The sequence below is a fragment of the Quercus lobata genome, chromosome 3 (genome assembly GCF_001633185.2).
Source record: "Quercus lobata isolate SW786 chromosome 3, ValleyOak3.0 Primary Assembly, whole genome shotgun sequence".
Taxonomy (NCBI): domain Eukaryota; kingdom Viridiplantae; phylum Streptophyta; class Magnoliopsida; order Fagales; family Fagaceae; genus Quercus; species Quercus lobata.
Window position 1 is genome coordinate 61204130 of NC_044906.1, and position 20840 is coordinate 61224969.

Genomic DNA, 20840 nt, shown 5'->3' on the forward strand with positions numbered 1-20840 from the left:
CTCACAAGTTGGAAGTCCCAAGATTTAATGTTATTGAGGTCCAACAAGAGATCTCGGTGTTTTTGGATTTTTGTTATGCCCCTGTGGTTTTTTTTTTTTTGGTCTATTCAGCTATCTTGCTACAGCCATTCCCTTTTCTTTTTTCTTTTATGAAACAAAGCCAACTTTATTGTAAGGACTAAATTTGGATTGGACCTAGTATATGATTGGGTTTTAGCCTAACAAGCCCAAACAATGAATTTGTAGAACGTGGGTAAAAGAACTAGTTCTATTCCAGAAAAACGACAATAATAGTTACTGATTTAAGAGCATTAAACACAAATAAGATAAGAAAATCTGTCCTCAGCACGGCCTGAGGAGTTATGTAATAATGTCTTGTTGATTAACAATGTTACAAGAGTTCAAAGTATTATTGCAAAGATTTCTTGGTTTCCTCGATCTCCTTTCTTTAGGCCACCTTCCCATGCTATATACTACAATTTTTGTATCATCTCTACCATACACGTGTAGGTTAGATTCTAGGAACTCCTTCTTATCCCATCCAACACCTCCCAGAACCATCAACTAGTAGCTGTAAGGCTGCTTGACCACTGTTCAGGTATCACCTCCACATTAATGCAGCCAGAGAGTTAGTTGGGAAGCATTTAATGTGGAGGTAGCAGCTTTTGAAGATATTTGTTGCCTCCCTTTACTCATCCCTTATCCAATATCCGACTCCTAGTTGTGATGCAACCTTGAAGAACATCCAGGATGATGAGACATTCTCACTGACCTCGGATCTCCGTTTCCGAGATGATTTTTTTCCTCGGACGTATTTTGGACTATCACATACAATTTTTATCTCTTCTTCTTATACTATTTCCATTATAACCTTATTTGACCATCCTCGGATTGGTTAATATCCTCGGATTGGGCCATTGGGCCTATGGCCCAATTCATACAGTTTTAATAGTATCTTCTAGATAATTGGCCCCCACATTTTATATATATATATATATATATATATATTTATATTTGGGTTAATTAAAGATGCAATTTTCTTTTGGAAAGCATATATTTAGAGTTTAGTTTAAAATGGTAATATGATATCACACAAAACATCTAGTCAAGACAATCTCTTCCTGTTTTATTAATTCTTCATTTCTGCCATGTTTGTAGACATGGTAATAATGTCGCTCATAAACTTAGTAGAATAGCTAGAGTTTCAAATCATTTTCTTGTCTGGATGGAGTACTGTTCCACAAGATGTTTTTGATGTTCACAATTGAAACTTAAATTTTGAATAAATAAGTTGCCCTTCTATGTGGTGGTTTTTCAACCCAAAAAAAAAAAAAGTTGTCATAAATGTTATACATTCTTATTATTGGTGTGAATGCTATCAATGAATTATATTGATTTAGAAATATTTCTTTTAAAAGGATAGTAAGAGTTGTAAAACATAGACTGGTTCCTGTTACAAGTATTTTGAAACATCTTATGGAATTGGTTGTGGTTTTAAATGCTTGGACTAACGACTGTGATGTATTTATTCAGTAATATTTATTTTCCTTGCGTCTCCAAGCTTACTGGAAACTCTGGTAGTCTCTTCTTTGATCTATCTCATTCGGTTTGCCTGCCTTGCTATTGAGTTTGCATGAGAAGCTAAGAGGCATGTCATGTTCAAGGCTCAAGCTAATAGCTTGACCATGATGGGCTTAGCTGAGAGTATATTAATTTCGCTTCTCATCAACTACCTGAGATAGTCCAAAGGATTGCGGGTTCCCTTTCCAGGCTCATGTATTGTTTTGAGACCATAGCTTGAACATGACATGGGCTTAGCTGAGAGTACGTCCATTTCGCTTCTCATCAACTACCTGAGATAGTCCCAAGGATTGTGGGTTCCCTTTCGAGCCTCATGTATTGTTTTGAGACCACCTTGGACCACCTTAGGCTTCAATTTCAATGGGCCTTTAGCTAGAGATTTAAACATTTTAATGAAAGATCCAGTGGACCTTGGTGCTGTTTTTGTCAGCCCAATTTCACTCAACTCCAGGTCCTTGTTTACAAGGATTGTGGGCTGAAAAAAAAAAAGTTTGGAGTGGCTTTGTGGGTAATGACTTTGCTGGTTTGTTGTCCAAAAAGGTGCCTCTTAACACTTTTCCACTGAAATGTATGGTTGCTAGATTGAATCTCCGTATATATCAGCTGGGTAAGGTAAAGGAAGTTTATACTTTATACTAGTAATTGTCTTTGGGTCCTTGCATTATCACAATGATGATTGCTGGTAAAGACTCCCAAAAGAAGAAACATTATTAGTTTGTGGGGCTGGATTTGGTGAGAATGAGATTTCTGTCTATGCATTATGCCACCATGGGGCCTCAAGGAGTTGGTAGCCGACTTCGTTTCTAATGTCATAGCAGGTAGTAGTAATGGTGAATGCTATCATCGAAACAGTGAGATTTTGAAATGTGCCAGCCCCCAATTGTTGCATTATTCCAATGCCAAAAATGTCTTATTAAAAGTAGAATTCTGCTCTGCTTGGATAAGGTATTTAAGATGTTTTCCTATCTAAGTGATTTTAGAAAAGTAAAAAAGTCATATTAGTAGTGAACTCATATAAGAATCTATAAGAATTTGTCACATCAATAATATGTAAAAGTATTGTTATATGGGTTGAGTTTAAGTTACATCTAGTGTAACTCTAAGTAATATTACACCACCTAATAACTTGTTAATGAATTTATATTTTGAAAATTTCACTATTGGATTACATGTTCTATATGTTCTAAACATGCACGCCAAATTTCATACCAATTAGATGTTATTTACCATTTGATTCATAAACTCATCTTTTATACATTATTTTAAATATAAAAACTTGGATTTATATAATTGATAGATGATATGACTATTGATCTTTGATCACCTTAAAATTTTCAAGCATGGAGAATATGCAAAGATAACGTAATCCAATGGTCGATTCGTCAAAATTCACATCTAATTAAAAAATATTGATTAATGTAACATTACTTAGAGTTATATCAGATGTAACTTGAACCCAACCCTTGTTATATATATTAGGAATTGATGCTTCTCCAATAAAATTTAGGATTTGATGGCAAGCCTTCTATTAAAAGTGATAAGTCACATATTCAAGTGAATATGACATTTTTTATATGAAATAGTTTCATTTTATTGGTTGGAGGACCAAATGGCTATCGTCCCCTAGGAATGAATAATTCTTCCTCACTACAATAAGAATTCATTTGCATTTTTGTTTGTTTTGTTGATATCTCTCCTAAGATCGATTACTTCTTTCATCTATTATATCATACTACAAAAATGATTTGGCACTAGCTAGTGATGTAGATGTGAGTAATTTCAGAGAACGAAATGCCTTTACTGGTACCCTTATTCAAAAGGGAGAGGTAACCTGAAAATTCCACTCCCCTCCGGGGAAAAAAATTGACCCCATTGTTGATGAGTAACCATTTTTTTTTTTTCATTGTTTCATGTGTTCTTAAGGAGGAAGAGCTCTTTTCGAATCCATTCAAACATATCTCAAATTCTTTTCCGAAATACAGCCTTAGTTCATTGGATGTCGTTCACTATATTCTTGAATTATAGCATTTGTTTGTACAACCATAATGAATGCCTCTTTTTCAAAAAGAAATTAATGAACTTGCCTAGTGCTCCCTACTTAGAAGTTAGAATTATGCTCACAGAGTAAAAGAAAGAATAATAAGAGTTCGTGTTTTGGTTGTCTTACTTGAAAATATTTCAAGTGTTATAACTACTTTTATATTTATATTCAAACGTAAGTACATATACATATAAAGGTTTGTTTATAAGATAACAGATAATTATGCTATTATATTTGGATTACATGAGAACTCCTAAATACTATCAAATTGCTTTGGAGTTATTTTGATTACATAAGAATTCTTGCATACCATCAGATTGCTTTGGAGATTTTAGTGGCTATGATTGATGATCATCCAATGCCTTGATTTTAGCGGTAGATAATGTTGTCTCAATATTGAGACATGCACAACTTGATTGCCTGTAAATTCTTTGCATGTTTAATGTGTAGAACGTCACGTTAGAGCTGAATTACGTCAGGTGCTTGTAATGCTGAAGAAAAAGGTTAGTTGAGAGCTCTAATCATTTCAAGAAGCAACTTAATACTATATAAGTGATTATGACATATTCATGACTATACCAATCCCACAAAGTTGATAATTAGGCACAATAATACAATAATATTTTGAAGGATTATTGATAATATATTGAGAAAGTGCAGGACATGCATCTAGAAGTAGGTCTATCACACTATAAGCATGTGATTAACGTAATGTAAACTTTTTGGGGTTGTTGAAATGACAGATTTGAGGTTCTTATAAATCCATGATCCATTAATGAGTGACAAAAAGAAAAAATCCTAAGCAGAAAAAACAATTTGCTAGGTTATCCTCTTCAGTCACAGGTATAGTTGTGCGCACACAGGATCACGGATATAAGTAGAATATGTTGCACAATTGGTTGTGGGAACAATTGGCCCTACTAAGAACTACCACACCTTCTTTGTCTTTGTATAAGTGGGACTTTGGCTCCATACATTATCACACCCTTAGAACCAGTGAAGGACCACTCATTCACATGGTTGATACTTATAAAAAGATAAAAAGCACCAAAAACAATAGAAGAAAGAAAGAAAGAGAACAAAATATTGTAATGTGCTTTGCCACATTGTAAAACGAAAAAGATGATCAAATTAAATGTTATTACGATATACAAACGTCATATATACTCCTATATAAATTTGAATTGGTTTAAAACACTGTAATAATGGAACGTGTATGATTGAGCTTGCCATGTTAGCTTCATGGATATGAAGATAAAAAGCCATGGGAAAAAAGCCATATCAATCTAATGATACTTCGACATCAACGTTTGCTTTCAGGACTTGTCCTTTGTTGTCTGCTTCAACATTTTAAGTTCTTTGTAAAGTTTCTTTTTATCCTTCTGTAATTGTCAATAAGATCATCATTCATGAATAGGACTTTCTAAGTATCCAAATGGTTAAGATTGCACTCTTATCACTAATAAGAAGATTGATTATGTACTTGGTAGCTATAAGATTGATTAAGATGATGTACATGGAATGTTCTGAATTATATTTTCAGATGTCGGTACATGCAAAAGAAAACAAGTATATTTTCCTTGTTGTCTGCTCGTAACAGCTTTCTCTTTCTCTTCTATGCTCTGAATTATTGTACTATCTCCACCACCTATTATCTTGAGTGCTGTTCCATGGGATATCAATTACATGTCGATGCTATAACCCAAAAAAAATTCAACACTTTGCTTTGTGGATGGTAGGTGCACATGTTAAAGAAGTTCCCAAGACTGAAATATATCGTGCTGTGTGCCTTTGTGTGTCACAATTTATGTTTCTAGTTTTCACCTACACTAATCAAAGAGCTTAAACTGTTAACTTCATGTGGTTCATCATTTTCTGGACTTCTTTTGACAAATCTTCTAACTTTTGATGATCAAGCAATTCTCTTATGAAAGAAATGATCAGTGTATTACATTGTCTCTTACTTACAATTGCATGTGGATTAATTTTTTTTGCTAAGAGTGCATCTACTTATTGTTGAAAGTTGGCAAAACACAATTATACCTTGAAAAAAGTGAACATAGTTGTATACAAGCAAATAAGTTAAGAAATATTGTTTTTTCACATTCTTTGATATACACTCTGTACACACAACATTCACACTTTTACATAAAGTGTAATTTTTTTCAACAATGTCCAAGTTTAACACATGATGTATGTCCAAGTGAATATTAGACATTAAAGCCCACAAGCTAATAAGCTAACCCCCCAAAACACTAATTTAATTAGTTAGCCCTTTGATATCTCCTTGTCCACATCTATAAAATCCCATTTGAAGGTTCTTTTAGAAGGTTCCTTTGTTGTAAACATACATACAAAAAGCAAACTCTCAATCGCATATCGTTTTGTTTGTCACTTTAGGCAATTTGATTTGACACCAGGATGGCTATTTTACACCTATAAACATGATAAAAACCCAGAGTGATCTATTTCTCTCTACTTTATTTGTACAAAAGAATCAGCTTTGTGGCGTGAGAAATCAGTCATCACTGTACTTGAAAGGAGAATAAGTGAGAGGTACCAAGCATAATTTACTAGCCAACTTTACTTCATTTTCACACATCTATAGTCTCTAAAGTAAAATGGATATAGATGGTAGTAACACAAATGACAGGTCTTAAAAGACAGTACAAAGACAATTGAAATTGGAATCCTGGGTACATTTACTCTGTCTAGTTGGTGATTATTTGCCAGTACTATAGATCAGTCAAACCAATGCTGAACTTGCACTAACTATAACATTGATGCATTGACAGAGCACTGAAGTCTGAATTTACAATCTTTTTGAACTGGCACCAAGGGTGTTGACTGTTGAGTAGTCACGTCAACTAAAAATTACCATGAAAAATGTGTGGGATTTAATATAAGCAGTAAAATAAACCATATCTGCGTGACACTCACAGTTTGACTAGAATTTGCTCTTTTTTTTTCACTGTTCCTCTTGATTTTGAGACCATAATTTTCTCTGTTTACCTTGAGGGTTTATTTAATTTGTTTATTGATTTTTTTATATATGAAAAGAGAAGGATATTTTATCTATGCGTTATATAATATACCCTTGAAGCAGGAATTTTTTAGAGTAGAAAAAGTGGCTAATTCCTCTCTCTCTCTCTCTCTCTCTCTCTCTCTCTCTCAATGTGTTTTTCTTAAACAAATTTAACAAAAGACACCACCGTTACTGAGATACTCTGCTGCAATAGAAACTACAAACTAAATAGTATCTAGTTTTGGCACGGTTCTTGTAGTAGGTAGAATCTTTCTAAAAATAACCATAAACCTAGCTTTAAAATTGGTAGAGTTGTGATTGTTTGCCTAGACCAATGGCTATGCATGTGAGAGCACATGAGATTTTAAAAACCTACTAGAAATTTTGAGATCCAAATCAAGAACTGTGCCCTCCTCATTGATACAATTGGCCGGTTCTTCAGTAGAAAAAAGAAAACAATTGCACTTAACTAACTAATCTTTCTCAAAAAAAAAAAAAAAAAAGACCATATACCATTATTGTTAAATGTTGACCTTTCTCATGTAAGTTTACTGAGCACTGCACGTTCTTAAAACCAATCACAATGACAAATATCTCATGCGTTTATGATTACATGAAATGAACCTTGCACAGATTGAAAGGAAGATGTATGAGATGCGTGAGTTTGTGGATATGTCAGAGTGTGTTCCAGCGAGAGAGAGAGAGAACAGATATTGCAATTGCATTCATAGACCATGACTAATGTTTTTTTTTTTCAATGAATGATTCCTGGTGCTCTTAAACACACTCAGTATTTTTTTTCTTGGTAATCAAGTCTCAAAAGTGTATTGAAGATTCATAATCCATATCTGACTCCAAAATTTTATAGGACTAATGGCTTGGAACCTGCTGTTAGTGTTTGTAATTACTAATTAAGTCTCAAAAACCAGAGGGATTTAACCTGAAAACTCACAAGTCACAAGTCAAAACCCCATATTTATGAGAGGAGGAAGTATCATCAATCCTCAAGGTTGTCATTGGCTAACTTTTGCATAAAAATACAATGACAACCTTTTGCATAAAAATACAAAATTAGTTACAGGATTTAAATAATGTAGACATGAATATCAACTAGTCCAGCGGTCTAAGAAGTATGAACAAGTTGTTTTGACTTTTGACCTTCCGGGTTTGCAGCTTTGCACTCTGGCTGTCTGGCATGGAACACAAGGTCTGGTTTAGTCCTCGATTTTCGCACATTATCTGTATACCTAAAATGTGGTTCAGTGCCAGAGCATAGAAGGCAAAAGCTTCACCAATCAGAAAGCATTCAAAATATGATTCTCCACGAATCTCTACCTAATTAAGTAATAGGCAATGTGAACGCAAGAACCAAATTCCCTATTTTATAATCATGGGCTCATTTCTTTTTCTATTGGAGTCAGAAGTCAGAACACACATTTTTTTTAATTTTTGCTCATTGAGTTAGGACACACACAAAGAGATATAGTCAGATAGATAGTGAAGGCATCCAAGACATTGACATATATTTATGGAGGCATGTGGATTTTTTTGATAAACTGCACTAAATTTAGTGGTATAAGGTACCCCAATCCATTCTATATGTGTATTTGTTTGATATAGAGTTTGCATAAAATAAAATACATATAAGTAGAAAAACGCGGCTTCAAGATCTTTGAAAATGAGTGAGAATCATGTATAGAAAACTCGGGAAGCAGTAGTCAAAAGAAATTTGCCCCCACACAAGTTGTATTAGGATATCTTTATATAATGTATTCACTTTATCTGGGAAATGTTCTCTGCATTTCCCAGACCACAAAATAAGCAACATAAATTTCAAATACATAATCTTCATAAATTTTTAGTAAGGTTTTTTTATATTGGTTTTGTTTGCACACTGGATAAGATAGATTTTTTTTTTTTTTTTTTTTTTTCAGTGGTTCATTGTTTGGTTCATTGTTTTCTTCTACAATGGAAAATATTTGAGATAACAAAAAAGGTGGTGAGAATATATAATATTAGGTGGAGCTAGCTGGGATAAAGTTGGGAAAATGTTTGCTTAAGCTAATACAAAATTTGGAAAATTAAAACAAATTTGAGATGGAAAGAGAATTGGGTTGGCAACTTGGCAAACAAAACTGAAAAAAGTACATAATTTGGAATTTGCAACCACATTGACAAATTTGTTACTTCTTGGGTAATCCTATACTTTCAAGAATTGGAGAACAACGAGGCACTCTTCTCTTTGTGGGATCTCACCAAATCACTGATATTTTATACTAATGGGAATATTATTTGTAACAATTACATTACAAGTGATCGATTTAATTGGAAGGACCTAAATGTTAAATTGTCTAGCTGAAGTAACATTTTTCTATTTTGTTTTCTCGAGCATCGGCATCTTAATTAGGTTTTATGATTCCACAATCCTCATCCTCATGCATGATCGTGCAAAAGTAATTATATAAGTAATTATTTATTTACATGTGCTAGAGCATATTTAGAGGATTTTTTTAATAAGAAAAAATCGTTAAGTATAGGAATTTAAAAAAAAAAATACATGTAATTATAAACATTTATTTTAGTGCAAAAAGTAGAAAATATGGGGAATGGGATAAGATGTAAAGTAAATTTTAGGAGTTTGAACTTTGAAGTGTATTATTTTCCTTATTGGCCTTATTATTTGAAAATTTTAAAACTTCTTGTGATTAATAATTTAATATGTGATGGTACTCTCTAGATCATTTAAAAATAAGATCATACAAAAAAGTTGTATCATCTTAATAATAATATATGAAAAAAGGTTAATTACTCTTTATCTATATTTAATTGCTTGTGTTGAGTTACTTTTGTCAACAGAAGAGTTAAAATTTTGTATTATACCCATCTGTGTTTCACTTTGTCAAGATTAGTAAACATTGTCGTCCAAGCACAAGCAAATCTAGTGCTGGCAATGCATCATTTTACCCATTTGTGATTTGGAAAATTGTCACTTTAGAGGCTTAGAAAAAATATATATACACTTTGACCACATTTGGTAATAAGTTTAACAAGAAGTTTTTTGCAAATCAAGTGAATATCATATGAATAAAGTGCAAATGTGATTTGTTCCCTTAGAAGAAATTAAAGTACAGACAATAAAAAAGAGATTTACATTTTTATATTCATAAATATACCATATATTAATCAAGTGAATACATCATATGAATAAAGTGCAAATGTGATTTATTCCCTTAGAAGAAATTAAGAACAGACAATGGAAATGCGATTTACAGACAAAGAAAAATGGGGTGTTGAATTCAGATTAAAATAGCATAACCAAATCAAGTTCAATCTTTGAAAAATATTAACAATGAAAAAGTACTTGAATAAAAATCTGATTTACATTTTTTCTTTTCATCATGAGTATGTTGCAGACAAAGAAAAAGGTTTCAGTAGTCCTTATAAATTCAAAGTTGGGGGTCGGGGGGAATGGGGTGTTGAATTCAGATTTGAATAATTTCAATCAATCTTTGAAAATGTTCACAAATAAAAAGTATACTTGAATGAAACTTGACCAAAACAAGAAAGCCAGTAAGCTAAAGTAATCTATTGTGTATTCCTTTTTCTTCTTCTTCTTCTTTTTCTCAAAATCTTCCAAATTTGGCTGATCAATGAAAAGAAAACTCAGTTTGGTATTGGCTTACTGGCTGTCAAAGTCATAACTGAAAGCAAATGACAGAGATGGTGTAGATCTTGCTAAGTTGCCAAACCAAAGAATTGATGCCCACATTTATTTGCCACCTTAAATTTACCTACTATAATGTGTTTCCATGGGCAGCAAAATTGAAGGGCGTTGATGGGCCTGAAAAGAAAGTATGTGGGGTTTTTTTAGTATCATCAGAGCAGTGCAGTACAAACCTTTGATTATATTTAGAGAAACAAAACTATAGAAAAAAAAAAGAAGAGTTGTGAAGGTAGGTTCAGTTTGTCAAGGCCATTCATGGAGTTTGGTATTGCCAATTCTGTACCCAACCCAAAAATGTGTACACCAAAGAACAAGTAAGCTTTGCATTGACGATAAACTAGGATCATTCATTGATGCATCATTCATGGGTGGCCACCAACTAGTGCTTAGATTGCCTAAGATTTGGGTTGTCCTTTACATATCCATCAATATTTAATTTAGTAAAATTAAAAGGCAATGTTGTAAGTGAAAGTAATTAATGTGTGTAAGTTGTAGCCTCTTGTTTTAGTCCCCCAGAAGAGCATTTATGTGAAGCTATGTTAATTAGCATTGTTTATAATTCGAAATTCAGATTCTTGGCCCAAAATAATTGGCGAAATTCAGAGGTAAAAGTTGGGTGAACATAGAATTACTATTTGGATCTCTTAGTCGACATAGTACATTCCATATAAAGGCTGAATTATAGGTTGCATTAATGGTGAATTATACTTGACTAAATAAGCAAAATACTAGTATTTCGTTTAGATGACAGAAACGGAAGTCTTTGCAGAATAGACCAATTTGGATCATGGTCTGCTGAGGGTTATCCACATCACAATCAATCAAACTAAACTAAACTCATTGATGAAAAAATGCACGCGGTTATATATCATTGATGAAGATGAGCTGTTACCTACCTAATTAATTTTGATGAGGATTTGATTTTTGGATTGCAATCCATCAAAGCATTTGATGGTACCAGAATAAGCCATACCTATCACATTGATGCAAATGTAATATTGTATCGAAAACACATATCACGTTGAAAGATATGGGATTGCTTTGGGTATTTATGTTTGCCCTCACAACTTGAAAGTGATGTCTTCTTAAAATTAGGGTAATTACATTTTACTACCCTAAATTATACCTTTCAAATTACACTTGCACCTTAAACTTTTAGAATACATGGTTAACACTGTAAATTATAATTCGTATTACACTTTGCACACCGTCGTTAATTTGGCCGTTATCTTAGATGAAAAACCAAAGTTTATGGTGCAAAATGCAAATGAGAGTATAATTTAGAGTAGTATGGTATAATTTTTTTCTTTGTTTTTAAGGGATTGAGAAGATGGGCAATTAAGTCTTTTCACGTAATTCCATCCAAGATAATGATAGAATTAATGGCGGGATACAAAATGTAACATGTATTATAGTTTAGGATGCTAATCGTGCATTCTAAAAGTTTAGAGTGCAATATGTAATTTGAGGTATAATTTAGGGTGATAAAGTGTAATTTTTCCTTAAAATTATTTTAGAGTCATTTTCTTTTGGATAGTCTTGATTTTATACTATAGCGAAAGACAATAAACCTATTTTAGAGGAAAGAGAATCACCCAAAAAAAAAAATTAATTATATCTCTTATGAAGAAGTCAAAAGTAATTCAATTAAAAAAAGGCATAAGTTATCAATTTGTCAAAATCTACAAAAGTTTCATAAAAAAGTGAATTAATTTGTACTAAGGACATGCCTTGTAGACATAATCAAGGGACAACATATCATGTTATTTTAACTTAACGTGGTCTAATCCCAAACCATCCAAACTATTTATTGGGGCATCGTGTCAATTCTCCATTGCCTTAAGTTGTAATGTTAAAATCACAAAAAATAATACAATCTGTACCACAACTCACCTACATGGTAAGTTGTGAATAATAAAAGTGTGATAGTATATTCATGTGAAGACATACCTCAATCACCCACAACTTACCACATAAGTAAGTTATAGTACAAATTATTTTATTTGATATATTCCTGACATTCCTAGTAAATCTTAGGTATGAAAGTTTTTTAAACTAATTAGCAGCCATTTTGGCCATTTGCACGCAAGTCCTGGCACGTGTGCAGCACTTCATTTCAATGACTATTAAGCACTCAGAAATCAGTCAAATCACTGGTTATGTTTTCTATGTTTTACTCTAAATTCTTATTTTCCCTTTTTACTAATGACTTGCATTATTGCGATAAATTCAACGCAACTATGGTATTACTTCTTTGGTCGTAATGATTTCTTAAGCCGTGTATGTCGATTAACTCATATCACTAAGTTTGATCAACTTCTAGTTTCATTTACACTGTCTTATTTCATAAATTGGCCACTTAAAAGAGTAGGATGCTTTGTATAAAAATAAAAAGAATAATAAGAAAAAGCAATTAAACAATTTAACAGAGACCGTGTGTGAGTTCTTACTTCTTAGTATATTGTCCTGAATGCTCAACTGATTATAATTGATAGATATGAAAATAAGTGTAATGCAAATAACTGGATGATGTAACATAGCATTTACCTCACTCAATAAATAAAGAGTAACGGCTGCACTCAACAATTTTCCATTAATCTTCTTCATCAGCACCAATCATAAAAATAACTAAGCGTTACTCCACAATGAAAATACCTTTAACGAGCCCTCTAACGGACCACAGCATACCTTTGGTGCAATGGTCACTCCACAAATATAAATACTTGTGGGGTGTGGGGGGTAAGAGTCAGGGTTTAAGTTTTCAAGAGGGAGCTTCACACACATATACACTTAGATGGAAAGGGTACACGATATTAATATATACTTGTGATTTAGTTTTACTCCTCTCAAGTGACTAAATTTGCCATTAGAGGCCCTTTGGACTTCGACTGGCACCACACTGGTGTCTTAGTTCTTTTCCTCCTTAATTCTTTCTTTGCAAGAAAACTCGTAGGCCATTAGTCATCCACTCACTTTAACAATGAATCAATTGAGATTTTCAGTTTCATCAATAATCATCTGAAATTCTAAGAATAAGTGGGCAACATTTTACTATTTAGCAAATCATCACCTTCTTATTAAAAAATAAATAATTTGAAGAGAAGGTTAAATAAATAAAATTTATTAAACATAATTGAAGTCTATCTTTAAATAAAATACATTTAGGGTGTGTTTAGATACTGTTTATTTGCTGAAAACTGACAACTTATTGCTGAAAACACTGTGACAAAATAATTTTAAAACGTCAACAATAGCCATGGGTCCCAATTTTAAAACACTGTTGTGGATCTTCATTTGTCGGCTGAACAGTAGTCATGGGACCCAGTTTTAAAACATTACCGCAAGTCTTCATTTTAAAATGTAAACGATAACTGTGGGAAATTCAGAATGCAGACGTGGGAAACACACCATGTAATCCAAACTCACACTTACGTTTTTAATGTATCATCATTTGAGATTATCTCAATTATTGATTGATTTATATAAAAATGGAGTAGACAACATAAGTTTGGTATTATTTTTTTCCCATTCCAAAAGGATGAATTGAAATATTTTAGTCCCACTCCATTCTTAAAACCAAAATTTTTGACAATCCAATCCAACTCATAAAAACCGACTTAACTCGATGGGTTGAATTGAATAAAGTCAGTTTTGATGAATCGACGGATTGGCTGCACACGCCAATCAAACTCTTAACAATCAAGTTGAGTTGAATCGAGGCGATTTTGGTGAATCAGAATGGTCGGCTGTACACGCCTACCTACAACAATTACAAATTGTGGCATTTTTTTCAGTTCACGAGCCTTGTCGCGGTCCCTTGCGATAGAGCTCATGTTTAATCACTCTAATAATTCATGTTGGGATCACGAAAAGGTTGTAAATTAGAAAACAAAAACATTAGCGGCCAAAACGCGTGGAAATCTCTTATAAGAGTGACGTCTGGCCAATAGGAAAGAGCCGCGTGTGGCGTCAACACGGCTTTATTAAGAGTACCCGCATTGTTTACCAAAAAAAAAAAAAGAGTACCCGCATCGCCTTTGCCTATCAATGTTACAATAAAGTGCACACCTTTGGACTCATCGTTGTGCTCAAAGCCTCTATCATCCATTTTCCCAAACTCTTTTTTCTAAGAGTCAGAGCTCACTTTGCAGCCATGGACTCCACCATTCTAAAATCTAGGACTGCTCTGCTGACCTCATACCAGCAATTTTTTTTTTTTAAAGATTAATAGTCCAATAAATGATATGGTAATTGCTGGTTTATATAACATTCCATTTTTATAGGGGGATAGAAATAAAATAGATCCAATTGAGAGTTAAGGATGTTTAGAACTTAGAGCAATAATTGCAACCATTCTTAAATGTTCAATAACATCCTCTTTTAATGCTTCTTAAATGGTAAACTTTTATTGGTGGGGTCAGTTTTATTTGTTGGAGCTCCTGATATAAATTTTCACCTGAAATTTCAGTCTCATCAAGATAAAATCAACTATTTTCTTTTTTTCTTTTTTTATATAGGAAACTCATTAACTTTATTCAATATCTGAATGAGAAATTACATCATGAGATAACACATGTTGTAAGAAATATGGTTTCTTTTCGATCCAAATAAAATAGTTGTTTATCAGAAATTAGTGTTTTATTAACAAATCAACTATTTTTGTTATTTTGCGATGTTCTATGTTGTGCATGAAATTGTGAGGTTTATTTGATCACCACGGCTTTAGGAGCATATTTATTATTCATATGATATTGATGTGTTACTAATTACAAGATTAAGGTTAAGATGTGTGGGCTTCTATGGCTTAGAGTTTTATAACTCAATTATATTGCTCAATTTTCCCATAAAAAAAAATAAAGATTATAAAGTGTGAACTTGAGCATATTTAACATTCAATTGCAAATTAACAATACAAGCCTTTTTTTAGTTAGTCAATTGCAATGAAAATAATATTTTAGTAATAATAAATTTGGAATTTTGGTCAAACAATGACAAGCCGAGGCACGAAAGACTCAATTTTTAAAAAAAAATTCACGCCTTTTGCAATTGGCAAAGCCTCTAAATTAATGCAATAAACCTTTTTTAACTTGTTTCCTTTAGAACACAACAATCTGACATTTCATCATATAGCTCAGATCAACTTTGCACAAGTGGTTGAGGACCTTAAGCCAAAAATCCACCAAAAGAACGAATTTCTTTGGCTTGAAATCTCTGAAATTAAAGAAAAAGAACCCTTTATATTTAAAAATAATCTTTTTCTTCACACTTAGTTTTCAAATACTCGTATGTACGGTTATACAAGAACTTTTCCTAACCTACACAACATTTATTTATTTATTTATTTATTTTTGCTAAACACAACATTTAATAGTTAGATAACTTCACTTCACTATATTAATTTAACTTACATGAAGGTTACTCTTTTAATTCTTCACTTTTAAAAAGCTTCGTTTAATTACAATCAGGTTTAACTTAATTCAATGTTAAAACGTACTTATTAAAAAAAAACAAAATAAAGTTACTACTCTATATAATCAAATCCCAACATCAAGCAGCAGTTGACCTTCAACCATGTTTACCGTACGGGAGATATCGTTGACACTAAGAAAGAGTTCATCAACCTTTGTTTCCCTTTTGTGCACTTCGATATTGGAAAAAGAATAGAGAGAAGAGAAAAACCCTAATTTGTAGGGTTTATTTATATACCCATTATAATATAAGCCCTCCTCTTCAAATTTCAATCTTTGAGATACATTATTGTGTTGCTTCTTAGTAGGTAAATAATATCATTCTTTTTTAATATTATTGTGGTTGTTATTATCCTGAAAGATATTTTGATATGAAATGACATAATCATTTGTTCACTAAGATTTACGAAATAAAAATTTTAATTATGAAATAAAGAGGATATATTCCTGACGATATGTTTTGTTGTTCATAAATAATGTTGTGTGTATATACAATGTATTTTTGGATCTCATGGTAATTCCCTTTAGAAACAATTATTAACACAAATTTCCTTCTTTTTTTTTGTGGATAATCATTGGGAAAATATCATTAAAGTTGCCTATCTTGTCCAAATGACAGCAAACGACAGGGGATGGAGATGGGAGGAAAGAATGGAAACTCAAATCCACAGTCAGATCAGCTTGATTTATGGTGTTACATACTTCTGTTGTTGTCATTGGAGCTCTGTCTGCAAGAGCAACAATAGCCTGATCTGATAATACGTATCTTAAGCTCTCATATTGCAAATGAGCCATTATGGTGTTACATACTTCTGTTGTTGTCATTGGAGCTCTGAGGCGATTGTCTGCTTGTACAAATTTCCTTATCTAGATACTCTTTTGTTTAGTAGTTTTTCTCTTTTTTGATAATATTCGTTTTTCCCTTGTTTAATAATAAAGCATAATTTCTAATATTTACTTATTAAAAAAAAAAAAAAAAAAAGAAGCATATTCAACTTTTTTATTATTTTTTTGTTATAGCATAATCAACTTTATAAATTGTCTTGCTTTGCAAGTAATTCCAATGAACGTCAAAGCTCACATTAATCACAAAGCTAAGATTCACAACCTATAGGCCCCCTCTCTCTCTCTCCGCACCAATATAAATTTCTGCCTATAACCCAACAAACCCACCAACATTCTCACACATTCACACTCTTAAAAAAAAAATGCACAAAAAACTCAGCCCCATGACTCTTCTCCATCTCATTATCTTTTTCTCTTCTTTCACTGTAAGCACTCTCTCACACTCTACACTCACTCTCTCAATGTCTTTTCACATTCTACAATTATTTTTTCTCATCCATTGTTAATGCTTTTGCCTTTGTGTCAATGCAGGTTGGATTCTCTTCATCTGGTGAAAACCCATTCACACCGAAATCCTATCTGATTCGGTACTGGAACAAAGAGGTCCGAAACACCAAGTCCGACCCGAGTTTTTTGTTATCCAAGGCGTCCCCATTGAGCACGGTTGACTCAGCGAGTTTCTCCAAACTCGCCTCCCAGAACTCGCTCTCGACTCACCTCCCTGCCTTCTGCTCCTCCGCGAACCTCCTCTGCTTCCCCGATTTAGCGCCGAGTCTCGAGAAGCACGACAAAGACTCGAACTTTGCCGGGTACGCGGACCGGAACTTCTCCAACTACGGCACCGATCGGCTCGGCGGAGCCGACTCGTTCAAGGCCTACTCCAGTGACCGGAACATGCCGGTGGACTCGTTCCGCCGATACAGCCGGGACTCCTCGCGTCACAAGGACCAATTCAACAACTACGCATCGAACGGAAACGTGGTGGACCAGGGTTTCAATGGCTACGCCACTGGCTCCACTGGCGGCTCCGGCGAGTTCACGAAGTACGCTGACTCAGTCAATGTCCCCCACCTAGCTTTCACATCCTACTCGGACGATTCCAACGGCCGGTCCCACTCGTTCACCTCTTATAGCGAGAACGCCAACGCCGGCGACCAGAAATTCGCTAGCTACGGCAAAAACGCCAATGGAGCCCCGAACGACTTCAAAGGCTACGGGGCCAGCGCCAATGTCGTCGGGTCGGGTTTCTCGGGTTACGGCCAGTCCGGCAATGCCGTTAACGACACGTTCACAAATTACGGTAACGAAGGAAACAATCCACAGAACAATTTCAAAAGCTACGGCGACGGAGGCAACGGCGCCATTGAAACCTTCAAGAATTACAGAGACAAATCCAATGTGGGTGACGACTCGTTCCAGAGTTACTCGAAGAACTCAAACTCGGCGGAGGTCAATTTCGTAAATTACGGCAAGTCCTTCAACGAAGGCACTGACAAGTTCAGCGGTTACGGTCAAGGCAGCGAAGGCCACGCCGTTGGATTCAAGATCTACGGCGTGAACAACACCTTCAAAGATTACTCGAAGAAAGGAGTCACATTTGCTACATACAACAATGCGAGCGTGAAAACTGAGCAGAAAAGCGAAGCAATGGCGCTCAGTGGCAGTTTGGTAAAAAGGTTCGTCGAGCCGGGCAAATTCTTTCGCGAGTCGATGTTGAAGAAAGGGACAGTGATGCCAATGCCCAACATTAAGGATAAAATGCCCAAAAGGTCGTTTTTGCCCCGGTCGATTTTGTCGAAATTACCGTTCTCGTCCTCGAAGATCTCCGAGATGAAGCAGATTTTTCACGCCGATGATAACTCGACCATGGAGGCCATGATTGTGGACTCGCTCAGCGACTGCGAGAGGGCTCCGAGCCCGGGCGAGACCAAGCGGTGCGTGGGTTCGGCCGAGGACATGATTGACTTTGCGGTTTCGGTTTTGGGTCGAAACGTCGCCGTTCGAACGACTGAGAATGTGAGAGGGTCAAACCAGAATGTGAAGCTCGGATCGGTCAACGGAATCAACGGTGGGAAAGTCACGCAATCGGTCTCATGTCACCAGAGCCTGTTCCCGTACCTACTGTATTACTGCCACTCGGTTCCGAAGGTTCGGGTCTACGAAGCGGACATACTGGATCAGAATTCGAAAGCCAAGATTAACCATGGTGTTGCCATCTGTCACTTGGACACATCAGCTTGGAGCCCGAGTCACGGATCTTTCTTGGCTCTTGGATCGGGTCCGGGTCGGATCGAGGTTTGTCACTGGATTTTTGAGAATGATCTGACGTGGACAATTGCTGACTAAGCAATTCTGTGGGTATGGGTTACTGGGTATGGTTCGAACCGGTGGGTAAGAAAGCTTAACTGCCGGGGCTAAGAATCCAAGTTTGATTTATTTTTAAGTTAATACTATCTGGTAAGGAATTTTTAGCTTTTGATAGGAAAAGTAAGGTATTATTATGGGTTTTTACTTTACATCTGGAAGAAGATGTTTATTATTACTATATAATTTGAGTTTTTGATCAATGTTCTCATGGCTACCCAAATAATTGGACAGCAAATGAAAAAAAATTGTTATTTACATTTTTCTTTTCTGGTCAAGTGTGTGTTGAATTGAGTTTATTTTATTTATTTATTTTTTGGTTTAAAGAATAAATTGTGTGAAAAAAAAAATGCATGTAAACAAACAAAACCTTGTGACTAAGTAAGGATGAGGTGGTCCTTTTTAGTGACCATTCAATATTATATGCTTTTGTATTGTATGTGGGGAAAGGCTATGAGAGACAGTTGTTGTTGTTGTTGAGGGCAATGGGTGTTTTTGTTTAATGTTTGTCAAAATTTTATTTATCTTTCCTATTCTCAAACTGTAACATAAAATTATATATAGATTAATAACTAACATAATTGAATATTGAAATGGGGATTTTATGAGTGCATACTAAAGTTTTTTTACTTTTTTTTAATTCTGAAAGTAGCTTTGTTTGTTCTAGAGAATGGAGCTGTTGAAGAAACATGAACAAAAAAAAGAGAGATAAAAGAAAATGACACACCATTAAAATGGCCCTACTAATATGATGGGACGAAGTTTTAGGTGGCCCATGGCGTTGGCCTATTGGGTCTGCTAGTGGCTACGACGACACACTTGAATAATTTTATTTTCTCAAAATCTTTGGACGTATGTGTTTTATCACGAAAGCTACAGTAAAATACGAGGTATTATTTATTATTGTTATGTGGTGCCGATAAATCCACATTAGAAACTCTGTTTTTATTCAGAAAATAAAAACTTTGGCCAAGCTTATCTAAGTGCAATTAATGTGTACTGTAGTAAGCTAAGTAAAAAGGAGCATTTGAAAGTGCAATACAAGGGAAAATGATGGTACCTACCTGGCAAGGCACACTTGGCTCACTCTTTTTCATTTTTTTCTGGGGGGGTGGGGGTAGCCCCTGGTTTTACTTGAGTCTCTACTCTCCACTGGACTTACTTGGGGGCATGGTAATGGTTTTAATATTAGTTGTCATATAGTATAATGTTATTTTCTGATGTTCTTTCATTAGTTTAGGTAGAGGGTCATATCATATTTTGTCTTATTTTTTGGTAGATTAATCCTGTGATTTCTGTTTTCAGATGAAGTATTATACTTTAAATTTGCAGAGCCATGGTGAGTAGTTGTAATGATCATCGTCCTTAAAATAAACAATGTTAAAATACTAATTAATATTTAAAAGTGAAGCCTCATCATATCATATTCATCACTTTGACCAGCTAGGAAATTGGATTCCAGCGCTGGTTTAGTCCGATTTGGACAGGCACTAATGAAAGTGAAAGGAACTGACTATTTGGTTTCAATTAATCTAAAGACGTATAACATTTGTACTACTTTTTTATTCATTATGATTGATATGATTTATTTATAATTATTACGTAATAAGAGTGCACTTAATATTGAATTTATGTAAAAATAATATTACCCCAGTACAATTATCATCACAAGTTGACCCGCTCATTGACCCCTCCTCCATTTCCTCTCTTCAAGATTAACGTGGATGGTGCAGTTTTCGAAGCTCAAAAAGCAATTGGAGTGGGAGTTATTATAAGGGATGATAAGGGGAA

At 34.3% G+C, this 20840-nt stretch overlaps 1 protein-coding gene across 1 annotated transcript; it reads left to right on the plus strand.

The window, feature by feature from the left end:
• The first annotated feature begins 16897 nt into the window (after positions 1 to 16897).
• On the plus strand, positions 16898 to 19252 carry LOC115982637 (polygalacturonase 1 beta-like protein 3). Its single transcript, XM_031105287.1, has 2 exons — positions 16898 to 17110; positions 17217 to 19252. The coding sequence occupies exons 1-2, from the start codon at positions 17048 to 17050 to the stop codon at positions 19029 to 19031; spliced, it is 1878 nt and encodes a 625-aa protein (XP_030961147.1). The 5' UTR covers positions 16898 to 17047; the 3' UTR covers positions 19032 to 19252.
• The last annotated feature ends 1588 nt before the right edge of the window (positions 19253 to 20840 follow it).

Bases quoted from the DNA above. Each gene is read 5' to 3' on its own strand.
- LOC115982637 (XM_031105287.1), top strand. From the start codon at position 17,048: ATGCACAAAAAACTCAGCCCCATGACTCTTCTCCATCTCATTATCTTT. The intron at 17,111-17,216 runs GTAAGCACTCTC...GTGTCAATGCAG, and splicing joins TCTTTTTCTCTTCTTTCACT to GTTGGATTCTCTTCATCTGG.